Genomic DNA, 12,600 nt, shown 5'->3' with positions numbered 1-12,600 from the left:
CTAAAACCTAAGCGATTGGTCGATTCGTAAAAACTTATGGGTTTTTCACGAGATTCCTAAAGTCAATAGAAATTCCACCAATGATAGCGGGCTATTACAATCTGTCTAAGTATTTCCTTTTCCTTTTGCTATATATTTTCCCAGAAAGGAACTAACTTAGACAACGAAGGCTTTCTTCTAGTTACTAAGGGGCTAGCCTGTTTACAGGTATAACGCAGGTTAGTGGGCACACCGAAATTGACGTCAACATGATACATTATAATATTTAGGTCCTTATGGGATACATTAGAAGCTCCTATTCACGAGGTTAACCAAAACTCAAATAAATAAATATTTTCTTGTATAACTAGTTTGTCATGAATCGGTGGCTGGCATTGGGACAAGAGCACGAAGGAACCCTAGAGTAGAGAAACTAAGAGAAGAAAGGGGGAGATTTTGGGCATCAAACTTGAAGTGAGAAGAGAAGTGGCTTGAAGTGTAAGTGTTTTAAGTGAAGAACTCAAAACGACGATATAAGAGAAAAGGGGGAAACAGTGCGTAGCGAGGTCCTAAAGGCAGAGTCGGTGTGCGTGCGTTTTGATGTTGAGTCTCGAATGGGTGCGTGCGTTTCGTGTGAAATCTGAGCAGTGTGCGTGCGTTTTTTAAATTGGTCATGGGAGCGTGCGTTTTACGTTATGCTTTGGGCGTTTGATAACTGTTAAACGCACCGTTTGAGTTGAAAGACTTCAAAAGGTGCGTTGGGAAATTTTTGGGATTAAGACTTGTATGCAACGCAGAGTTTAAGTGTTATTTCAAGTATTGAGTCTATCATTTTAATTGGAAGTCAATCTTGGTTAGTTTATCATTTGAATAGTTAGTTACAGGTGAGAGAAAGGTAAGAATAAAAAGGGAAGTGAGTGGAAAGGAAGGGATCATGAAGAATATTATTGTAAGAGAATTCTTGTAAGGAGGTTTGGGAGCCCTCGAAGAACTCCCATGGCAATACAACTTCTTCTAGTCTTTTTATCAAACATCTCTTGTGCCCTCTGCTCTTCTTCGTGCAGCAACCCTCTCCTACATTTCTTCATCTTCCTCCATTACACAGCAGTTTTCCCATCAGGTTCATAACAAGTGGTACCAACAGCCAACGATCCTACCAAGATTCATCCATACAACCACCAAAAATAAGACCCAAACACTCACAAAATTCCATCCAAACAGCCACCAAAATAACACCCAAACACCCAGAAAATTCATACAAACAGACAACAAATCCGACCCAAACACCCACAACAAGTCATCCAAACAGCCACAAATCCACACCTTCTACTTAGAGCATTAACCCTACCATACCATAGACTACCATCGCTGAAAACACTCTATCAAAACACCAACAGCAGCAACAAGTTGATGCCCTACAAGTTCAAATGGACCAAACCAAACAAGAGCTCAATGAGGTTAAGACAGATGTTCAAGAAATTAAAGACATGCTACGGGCCCATTTCGCCCAACAAAACAATCCTCCTCCTCCCCCACCTCCACCCCCACACAACCCATTCCAACTGGAGTTTGACAACCAAGACCCAAGAAGATTTAACCCCAGGGGTGTCAAGTTGGAATTTCCCCATTTTCAAGGATCTAACCCAGCCGATTGGCTTTTTAAAGCCAACCACTACTTTGATTTCCACCAAACCCCACTACCTCACCTTTTGTTGATGGCTTCTTACCACATGGAAGGTGAGACCCTTGTTTGGTTCCAAGAAGCTGAAAATGGTGGATTATTCCAGGATTGGGAGATGTTTTCCAAGGCGTTACTCCTTCGCTTTGGTCCCACGGCGTATGACGATCCAATGGAGGCATTGACGAGGTTGAAACAGTCTGGTACTGTAGCTACTTACATGAGCCAGTTTGAGGCTTTGGCCAATCGCGCGAGAGGTCTTTCTGACTCACAAGCAGAGTTGCTTTCTCAGCGGCTTGAAAGATGAGGTTCACATTCCAACCCATATTTTAAACCCTGTACATTTACATGCAGTATATGGGTTAGCAAAAATGCAAAATGGAAAAATCCTTTCCAAAGCTATGGGTGGGAGTAATTCTTTCCAAAGCTCTTACTCGGGGTGAGGCGTATCACAAATGGAAAAATCCAACCGGGGGACTAAATCTATTTATTCAACTCAAATGGATGAAAAACATCGCAAGGGTTTGTGCTACATTGCGATGAGAAGTGGAATCCATTACATAAATGTAAGAGTCCAAAAATCTATTTGTTATAAGATAGTGAGGATAAGGGTGATGAAAAGGAGGAGCTGCCTAGTGATGAGAATGATGGAAAAACCCAGCTGGAGACACTGTCCAGCAGCAAAGAATAGCCCGAAATATCCTTGGCAGCTATTGCTGGAACCCCCACATCAAAAACCATGCGTGTAGTTGGAAGTATTTTTGGCGAACAAGTGGTTATATTGTTGGATTCGGGCAGTTCACACAACTTTATCGACACGGCTGTGGTCTCAAGATTAAAGTTACCAGTGGATTACTTAGTTAATTTGAGGGTGCACGTAGCCAATGTGCAAGGACTGAGCAGTGAAGGAATCTGTAGATCAGCCCCCTTAAAGGTCCAAGGTAACTTGCTAAACCCACCTCTCATTTATTGGACCTTGCTAGTTGTGACATTGTGCTGGGCATTCAATGGTTGGAAACATTGGGCCCTATCACTTGGGATTTTTCGAAATCCCTTATGAATTTTGTGTGGGATGGCAAACCTATCGAATTAAAGGGATTAAAGTTAAACTCATCGGTAGTAGAGGACGGTGATAAGTTGCTTAAGGCGACTATGACTACCAGGAAGGGCATTTTACTGCAAATCATGTGTGAGGAGGTAACAAACGAAAAATATGTAAGTGTGGATGGGCAAATTTCTGATATGTTGGAGGAGTTTGAAGGGGTATTTAGTGAACCCCAAGGGCTGCCATCACCCCGTAGATTTGACCACCACCTCAAGGAGGGATACAACCAATTTCCAATAGACCTTATCGATACCCATATTACCAGAAAACTGAGATTGAGAAGATTGTGACTGAATTGTTGGTGTCGGGGGTGGTTAGGCCTAGTTCTAGTCCATTTTCGTCCCCTGTTTTGCTGGTTCGCAAGGCCAATAGTACTTGGCGGCTTTGCGTGGACTATAGGGCACTCAATAAGGAAACGATAAAGGCAAAGTTTCCTATTCCAGTTATAGACGAGCTACTGGATGAGCTCTTTGGGTCGGTGATCTTTTCTAAACTCGATTTACGTTTGGGCTATCATCAAGTGAGAGTAGTGCCTAGTGACATTCCCAAAACAGCATTTCGTACTCATGAGGGACATTATGAATTTTTGGTGATGCCTTTTGGCCTTACCAACGCGCCCGCCACATTCCAAGGGCTCATGAATGATGTTTTTAAACCTTTTTTGAGGAAATTTGTGCTTGTATTATTTGATGACATTCTAGTATATAGCAAGTCAGTTTGCAAGAAAATTCAAGTGTCGGTTTGCGGTTAATGAAGTTGTCTATTTGGGCCACATTATTAATGATAAAGGAGTGATGGCTGATCATTCTAAGAATGTTTCTATGGTAGAGTGGCCCGAGCCTAAGAATGTGAAGGCCTTACAAGGATTCCTAGGACTCACGGGTTATTACAGGAAATTTATTCAGAATTATGGTCTTATTGCTGCTCCACTTACTTCATTACTCAGAAAAAATAGTCTCCCTTGGAACCCGGAGGCCAGCAAGGCTTTTACAACCTTAAAACAGGCTATGTCCCACCCACCGGTCCTTAAACTTCATGATTTTAGCAAGCCATTTGTAATTGAGTGTGATGCAAGTGGGAAAGGGATAGAGGCAGTGTTAATGCAGCTAGGGCAACCCATTTATTTCTGAGTCAGGCTCTTAAGGGCAAGGCCTTGCTACTGTCGACATACGAGAAGGAATTATTGGCTCTTGTGACAACGGTACAAAAGTGGAGACCCTACCTCTTTGGGTAGCCTTTCATCATAAAAACTGACCGGCAAGCCCTTAAGTTTTTGCTAGAACAACGCGTGGGGACTGAGACGCAACAGAAATGGATTACAAAGCTAATGGGTTATGATTTTTCCATTGAATACAAAAAGGGTAAGGAAAACAAGGTGGCGGATGCCCTTTCAAGAAGGGAGGGGGAAGACCAAGAGTTGGTTTGCTCAGCTATGATTTCATTTCCTACGCCTTTTTGGATTGAGGAGTTGAAGAAAAGCTACCTAGATTCTACGGAGTTAGTGGAGTTACTTAAAAACCTGCACCAAAATCAGAACATTCCTCAAGGGTTTTCCTTACAACAAGGGTTGATTGTTAAGAAGGGAAGGTTGGTTTTGAATCCAGATTCATATTTTAAGCTAAAAGTTCTGCAGTACATTCACCATAACCCCCAGGCAGGTCACTCCGGGTATTTAAAAACATATCACAGAGCCAAACATGATTTTTATTGGAAAGGAATGAAGAAGGACATCAAACAGTTGGTGAGAGAATGTGAGACCTGTCAAGCTATTAAATATGAAACAACTTATCCATCAGGGTTGTTACAATCCTTATCCATTCCCAATCAGCCTTGGACTGACATATCCCTTGATTTTATTGATGGTTTACCTAATTCTAAGGGATTCAGTATTATTTTTGTGGTGGTGGACCGTTTTTCGAAGTATGGCCATTTTATAGCCTTGTCCCACCCCTACACAACTTAAGTAGTCGCAAATGTGTTCATGAAGAATATTTTTAAGCTGCATGGGTTTCCTAGGTTCGTGGTGTCGGATAGGGACCCTATTTTCTTGAGTTCCTTTTGGCAGGCTTTATTTCACTCCCAAGGTTCCTCTCTTGACTTCAGCTCAGCTTACCATCCTCAAACCGATGGCCAGACCGAGGCGCTTAACAAGGGTTTGGAATGCTACCTAAGATGCTATGCAAGGGTAAAACCCAAGTCCTGGTCAGTTTGGCTACCTATGGCAGAGTGGTGGTACAATACCACTTATCACACATCAACAAAAATGACTCCTTTCGAAGCTGTGTACGGGCACCCTCCTCTTACCTTACTATCTTATGTCCCAGGAACAAGCACTAATAGCACGGCAGACCAAGTTTTAAGGGATAGGGATCAGGTGATACAGTTACTTAAGAATAATTTGAGTGAAGCCAGTAATCGAATGAAGCACTTTGCTGATAAAAAAAGGACTGAGAGACAGTTTGATGTAGGGGACTGGGTCTATTTGAAGTTACAAACATACAGACAAAAAACCCTAACTATTCGACACAACATGAAATTAGCTCCCCGATTTTATGGGCCTTTTCAAATTGAAGCTAAAATAGGTGCAGTGGCTTACAGACTAAAGCTTCCCGAATCTTCCAAAGTCCACCCGACATTTCATGTTTCGTGCTTGAAGAAAAAAATTGGCTCCCAAGTTCCAGTTTTTCCATCACTACCACCTACAGATCACACAGGGGAATTAAGACCAGAACCAGAAAAAATCATTGAAAGACGTATGAAGAAACAAGGTGCAAGAGTAGTTACCGAGGTCCTCGTGAAGTGGTTGGGTTTGCCGACTAAAGAGAATACTTGGGAGTTACTATGGCGTCTGCAAGGCCTTTACCCACACCTTGTGGGGAAGGTGCTGTGATGGGAGGGAGTTGTCATGAACCGGCAGCTGGCATTGCGACAAGAGCACGAAGGAACCCTAGAGTAGAGAAACTAAGAGAAGAAAGGGGGAGATTCTGGGCATAGAACTTGAAGTGAGAAGTGAAGTGGCTTGAAGTGTAAGTGTTTTAAGTGAAGAACTAAGAACGACGACGTAAGAGAAAAGGGGGAAATAGTGCGTAGCGAGGTCCTAAAGGCAGAGTCGGTGTGCGTGCGTTTTGATGTTGAGTCTCGAATGGGTGCGTGCGTTTCGTGTGAAATCTGAGCAATGTGCGTGCATTTTTTAAATTGGGCATGGGTGCGTGCGTTTTATGTTATGCTTTGGGCATTTAATAACTGTTAAACGCACCGTTTGAGTTGAAAGACTTCAAACGGTGCGTTGGGAAATTTCTGGAATTAAGACCTGTATGCAACGCAGAGTTTAAGTGTTATTTCAAGTATTGAGTCTGTCATTTTAATTGAAAGTCAGTCTTGGTTAGTTTATCATTTGAATAGTTAGTTACAGGTGAGAGAAAGGTAAGAATAAGAAGGGAAGTGAGTGGAAATGAAGGGATCATGAAGAATATTATTGTAAGAGAATTCTTGTAAGGAGATTTGGGAGCCCTCGAAGAACTCCCATGGCAATACAACTTCTTCTAGTCTTTTTATCAAACATCCCTTGTGCCCTCTGCTTTTCTTCGTGCAGCAACCCTCTCCTACATTTCTTCATCTTCCTCCATTACACAGCAGTTTTCCCATAAGGTTCATAACATAGTTCCGTCATCTTTTCACTGATAATGATAGGTAACATCAAAATTTCTTGAGAAAAACATCAAGCAATAACAAGCTCCGTTTCCCCAGGTAATTTGGTGTGAGGGTGCGCGTAAAACACTGAAAGCAAGCCCATAAAATTTCAACATGCCAAAGCAGAGCTGCCGCTTCAATAGGTTAAGATCTCGCCTTTGGTAGAGATTCTATGCTCTCGAATATTAAAATTTCATAGGCTTGCTTCTAGTGTTTTACGTGCACCCACAATCACATACACCAAATTCCAAAAGTGTTTCAGGATTATTAATTGAGATCTTGTAATATCCATGAATAATAATTAAATGATTTGATTTAAGATGTCCTATTGAATTTTGAAAAATGAAAGAAACAAATTGAATATAAATATTATGAAGTTAAAAAAAATTTTGAATATAATTTTTTTTTTCAAAATTCAAAGAAATAAAATTATTTTTTTTTTGCTTTGTTTGAGAGTTTGGAAAGATTTTTATAATTAGGTAATGATTAAATGAAAAAGTTGAAGATTTGAAATTAAAAAATATTCTGTGTAAGTGATGTTTGGAAAGTAAATATCTGAAAATACTTGAAAACAGTTATGTTGCCAATCAGACCCTAAGTTCTAGAGTTTGGGCAAGATCTCTAATACCAATGACAATAGGACTCCGAAAACATCACCTGATAAAGGAATGCATAATTGATGTCATATGGTCTCGCAAGACGCCTGTCCTTACAAATACATTGTAAGCCTATTCGAGCTGTTTGACGAGCAGGCTAACTTTCAGGTTTCTTATTTGGAATCAACAACAAATGACTAGGGAAAAGCTAAAGCCAGAACTGTCTAAATTGCTTTGCAGCATAAGAAGCAACCTAAGATCCTTGGCAGTATCCCTTCCCCCTCCCCACCTTTCCCATTGTATCACATGTGGAAGTAGGCTATTGATATGGTAGTCTAATACCAAAAAAAGAGCAAAATAAAAACAAAAGATTGCAATTCAAACCATCAATACAAATTATCTGGAGAGAAACTAACTGATACAAAGAGAATAGACACATAGTATTAATCACAAAGTTGATCCATACGGAAAGCTGACTGATACATTGCTTCATAATTCAACTTTTAGTTCAATCAGAATCTATAGAGTACAATGGAAATAAGAAAACTCTAAGACATTCTTTTGTCACGACACATTATTTGGATTTATTGTTCTTCTTTTCATCAATTTAAACAATTCCTATGAACAATGTACTTAGAACACATGATTCTAGGCTCTTCCTTTCTTTTTTTCATCCAGTGCCTGCTCAAAATAGAAACGTTTCAAATATTGAGGACACAGATACTGATGGTTAATCATATAAAAGCAAATTGTGTCAATGCAATGAATATGGAAGCAATATTATTTTCTAATCCATACGTGACAAACAAAATCACATCTATGCTTTTAATTGTATTCATCTACTGCATGAAGTTTATAAAACTGTAAAAAAGCACTATCAGTATGATTTCCTTATAAAATTATTCTTTTTCTATAATCAGAGCTGTCGAGATCATGGAATTAAGAAATTACTATTCCCCTGCAAAAAAACTGATGAGAAATAACATTTATGCATCATAGTTCCATCCAACAAGGATAATAAAGGAAGCATCAATTACTTCAAAATAATTAAATTACACCCACAGAAATGTCTAACAAATCTTAGCACATAGATTTATTTAGATTTAAACCTGAAACAATACCTTGCTCTGGAACATTCTCATGGTCAATACAAGAGTATCACGCATTCTACAAAAGAAATAGAATGGCATCACAATAGACATCATTACAATTAAAAATACAACTTATCAAAGGCATAAGGATCTTTAAAAAGAGGTTAGGAAGTGGGGAGTCATTTATAGGACATGCAAAGAAGATATATTGTGATACCTCATATTCAGTGATAAGGGGAGGTAGTGTATGGGATCCCACATTACTTGGGATGGAGAAATACTTGCTATTTGGATGCTCAAGCCACATGTGGGTCTATACTCTAAAAAACTAGTCAATGATATAATTAGAGCCCCATTGGAACCATGACCCAAGACAGGTTTGAGTCTATACTCCAAAAGGACTAGTCAATGATATAATTGGAGCCCTATTGGAACCATTATAAAGAGAAAGAACTTCTTATTCCCAAATAATGTGAGATCCTATACACCACCTACCCTTATCATTTAGAGGCTCCGATTGTATCATTCTGGACTGCTCCCTCGAGGCGTTCCAAATAGCAAGAATTTTTCATTCAAGCAATACATGATTTCATACATCACCGATCCTTATAACTCAATATGGGGTATCGCATATATAACGTCCTTGTTATAGACAACGAGGAATAAAGAAATTGCAAAGAAAATTTATTTGGAAAAATCTTCATTTTAGACACGAGTGCTCTTTTAAGTCTTATTCATGCAATCATGCTGCAATCTTTTCAAAATGGAAAATTATCAACGATGGTCCCCACATATAACAAAATAGAAAATCCTTTTACACAAGCATCTAAGTTTAAAATCACAAAGATATGGTGTACAATAAGAGCAAGGGAAACTTGCTTCTGATAACTGCCTGTGCTTCCTTGTAAAGAAGTGAAACCCTATTAATATGAATTCTTTTAGTAAATGCTGTTATCCTTTATATTATAAATACTTTCTTGTTTCAGGGAAATAAACGGCTGTAACATGTGACACATTTTGATAGTTAGGTTGAGTAACCATATCAAATACAAAACCTTTGCTTCAATTAAGTTTTGGATGTACTTTTGTTCAACTCTACTCCCTTATGAGAATGTCAAGTTAAAGCACATCAGTAATTTATGGGGAAAGTTAACCATTTTTTTTTTAAAATCCGTTTTTTTATTCAGCAAATTGATCATGCCAATGCTGATGACTTCACTGTACTAAAATAGAGGCAAATTGATCGTGCCAATACTTAGATTTTTGTAGCATTGGAACTAATGACATGAATAGAGGCATATGATTAGTGAGCCTCAAGAAATATGCTCCATAAATTAACTAATATATTTCACGATAGAAAATATATGGACATAAATATGAATGAAAAAACAATTCCAAGCTTAAAATTGATGAATTACCGAACACTGTATGTACTAAAAGGACGAGAAGATCCATCAGAACATGTCAAAACAAATTGAGTTGAAAGCCCACTAGGAATTTTTATCTGCAACAAATAAATAGGAAGTGATTGCAGTGTCTTCTAGCCAATAAAGAAACATCTCCTCAAATAATTTTAAAACGTCTCTCTCTGTGTACATATATATATATATATATATATAATTCTCTCAGCATGGAGCTTTATTCAGCCACGTCATTAACTATATCATTATATTATTACTGTATGACAGATAAAAAAAAATATTATTATTGAATGATAACTACTCATGAAAAAATGTGTTATTACTAAATGAAAATTACAAAATGTATGTTTTAAGTTAAATAATTAAATGAAAGAACCCACACATGAGTAGCCCAAGTGTGTAAGGGCGAACTTGTGTGCATGAACCCTATGTCACCGGTTCGATTCCCCCTAGGATCCAACTGCGATTTAAATGGGAGGCCTTGGTGGTGGGTTGCTGTGCTAGTCTCCCCGGGGATTTAGGTTCCATGGGTGAGTCCTTAGGGCTCTGCCCTAGAGTGGTTCCCCCGTCATGAAAAATTAAACGAAAGATATTATATTTAATTAAATTACTCATTTTGATTTATAATTAGAAGCCTTTTTCAGGTTTCTTGGGAGTATACAAATGAAACCAGAACCGACCAGAACAGCTAGAAGTGGCCGGAACTGGCTGGAATTGGCCAGGTCCTTATAGGAATCGATCGGTTACAGCGGCCATAATGTTAATAACTGAAGATATCGATTTGGTCGTTGATCCGGGTGACTTGGTTCAGACCGAACTGATTGATTAGTTATATGCATTCTATGTAATATGCCCGCCCCAGATCATTAAACCCAACCCAACGCAACCCAGTTCAGGTTTCATAACAAAAGACATGATTTTAGTTTAGTACATTAAGGCAGACTCCTTTTTCTCTTGATTCTTCTTCTTCTTTCTTTCATTCTATCTCATTGGTTCTTTCCCCTGCTTCTTGCCACTTCTTTGTCTCACAATTGACAAAGCCCCATAGCATTATTAACTAACTGCAGGTCCTAGCAGATTTTATTTGCAGCATACAATAATATTATTGTAATGATTTATAAAAGTGAAAATGATATGAAATTTTGAAGTTCAACACAGCTTAAATACTAAATTTATCCAAAAGGAAAACTATAATACTGACTTCAAAAGAATCTTTCAGAACCGCACTTGATAAAATTGAACGTTGGGAAATGGATTTAATATTACATACTATCATTACTGCATGCTTAAAATATACCTTGTACCAAACAATGACAGCAACTAAATTGTACCAAACAATGACAGCAACTAAAATGTAATGAGGACATATTAATAAAGTAAAGAACATACCGACAGATCCTTCGAAAACTTCTCTGCAATCACCACAGCTTCTGTGCTATTGATCTTAATTTGATAGCTTGATCGTCTCAATGATAGAGTTGTTGGTTCCCAATTCTCAGAAGTATCCATCTACAAAATATGATTCAAAAAGTGTCACGTGATATGTAAGGCCATAAATAGGAACACAATTTTAAGACTGTAATCTTGTTGCACAGAAGTTGATGGCTGAAAATGGAACCATTTATCATTATGACCAATTTGGCATTACAGATATTCGCTCCTAGCCAAAATGAAGGCATTAAAAAGCCTAGAAAGAATGTAGAGAGGAGCTTGGAAGTTGGCACCCAGAAGGATGGAAACCCACTCCGTTCAGCCATGTGTTGATCATTGAAAATAATCTCAGAGCACGTTATTTTTCCCTTAAATATTTATGCAGTAAGATATTCTCCCTCCCCCCTCACAAACAACATTTTCATTCTATAAAAGTATCATGAATTTTCCCTGAAGGATGAGGTAGAGATAGGGGTTGCCTGCAATCCCTAAGAAACATGTACAACCCCCATAATTTTCACATATCTTACTGCAAATACAAGTGAAAAAATTTCAGGTTGCTTGAAAATCATCATGAATATTCCCAGAACAATGAGAGAGATATAGCCTCATGTATAGAAGAGGTTCATTGACATGAATAAACATTAAAAGGTTTAGCCCCCAACAATCTCAATGAAGTGTGTACAACCCCCAGAAGTTCCATACCATGAGCAGGATGATAAACTCCCAAAAAACATATGGTGTTAATTTACAATATTTTGCTACTAACTGAGATTCTAAGACTTGGTGTGCAACATTTTGCCTAAAAACATACCTTAAACTGTAAAATGCAACTTAGGGAAGAGAATATATAAAGCACAAAGCTTCAAATAACTAAGAGTTTCAATTGTTTCGAACTTCTAATTTTTTCAATACAATACCCATGAACAGAATCCAATCTTATCTTGAATCCATTCTGTTGTAAAAGTTAGAGAGAACACAAACAAGAGGGAAAAACAAGTTGTTTAAGCTTGTGTTTATTCATCAATGTTCCACTATATATATACTAAACAAACAATTGACGATTATACCCTCATGAGTATACTTATTAATGGCTGCTACATAGCATTCCTCTAAAAAATAACTGTTAAACCTGAAGCAGACCTACCAGCAATAGAACACTAAACGCTGCTTGTCCTCTGGCAATATGTGTGTCAATCTCCGACTGCATTTCTGGGTCTAAAATGTTGCTCATCAGAAATCTGCAAATAATATAATTTTGCTTTTGGCAGGGACAAGAGGGATGGGGTTGTTCAAAAGCATATAACGAAAAAATATCAACAAGAAGATATAACTGCTCTGTTGCATGAAGTCTCGAAATTCTTAGTTCAAGGATCTTTGTTTGAATGATCTCTTAGTGAAATTATTCCCAATTTAGTGCAATAAACTTACCACATTTTATTTTGTTCTGATCATTTGCAAAAAGCTTCACCAGATCCCCCTGATAACAGTAAACAAATTTGAAGATGTTAAGAAGGTAGCATTATATTAACTGTGCTGGTAAAATATTACACTAGTGATAGTGTGTGATTTTGCATCTACCCACTACATTCAGCTTTTGATTTCTTCT

The 12,600-nt window shown here is 38.2% G+C and overlaps 1 protein-coding gene across 4 annotated transcripts in view; it reads right to left on the bottom strand.

Annotated features, from left to right (window-relative positions):
- Nucleotides 1-7,425: 7,425 nt before the first annotated feature.
- The window catches only part of LOC109021240, a 36,108-nt gene continuing 30,933 nt past the window's right edge, over nucleotides 7,426-12,600 (bottom strand). For 2 of the 4 annotated variants that reach the window (XM_019003840.2, XM_019003848.2), the window contains exons 15-20: nucleotides 12,423-12,471; nucleotides 12,139-12,209; nucleotides 10,950-11,069; nucleotides 9,558-9,643; nucleotides 8,170-8,215; nucleotides 7,426-7,729 (exon numbers count right to left, since the gene is read on the bottom strand). In XM_019003840.2, the coding sequence (XP_018859385.1) occupies nucleotides 7,697-7,729; nucleotides 8,170-8,215; nucleotides 9,558-9,643; nucleotides 10,950-11,069; nucleotides 12,139-12,209; nucleotides 12,423-12,471 (405 nt within the window). In that variant the 3' untranslated portion in view covers nucleotides 7,426-7,696. The remainder of the gene's footprint in view (nucleotides 7,730-8,169; nucleotides 8,216-9,557; nucleotides 9,644-10,949; nucleotides 11,070-12,138; nucleotides 12,210-12,422; nucleotides 12,472-12,600) is intronic. The other 2 variants (XM_019003853.2, XM_019003865.2) reach the window with 2 other exon arrangements.

This window comes from Juglans regia, chromosome 12, assembly GCF_001411555.2.
Source record: "Juglans regia cultivar Chandler chromosome 12, Walnut 2.0, whole genome shotgun sequence".
NCBI classification, from domain to species: Eukaryota; Viridiplantae; Streptophyta; class Magnoliopsida; order Fagales; family Juglandaceae; genus Juglans; species Juglans regia.
The sequence above is the reverse complement of the archived record's forward strand: the minus strand, read 5'-3'. Positions and strand labels throughout refer to the sequence as shown.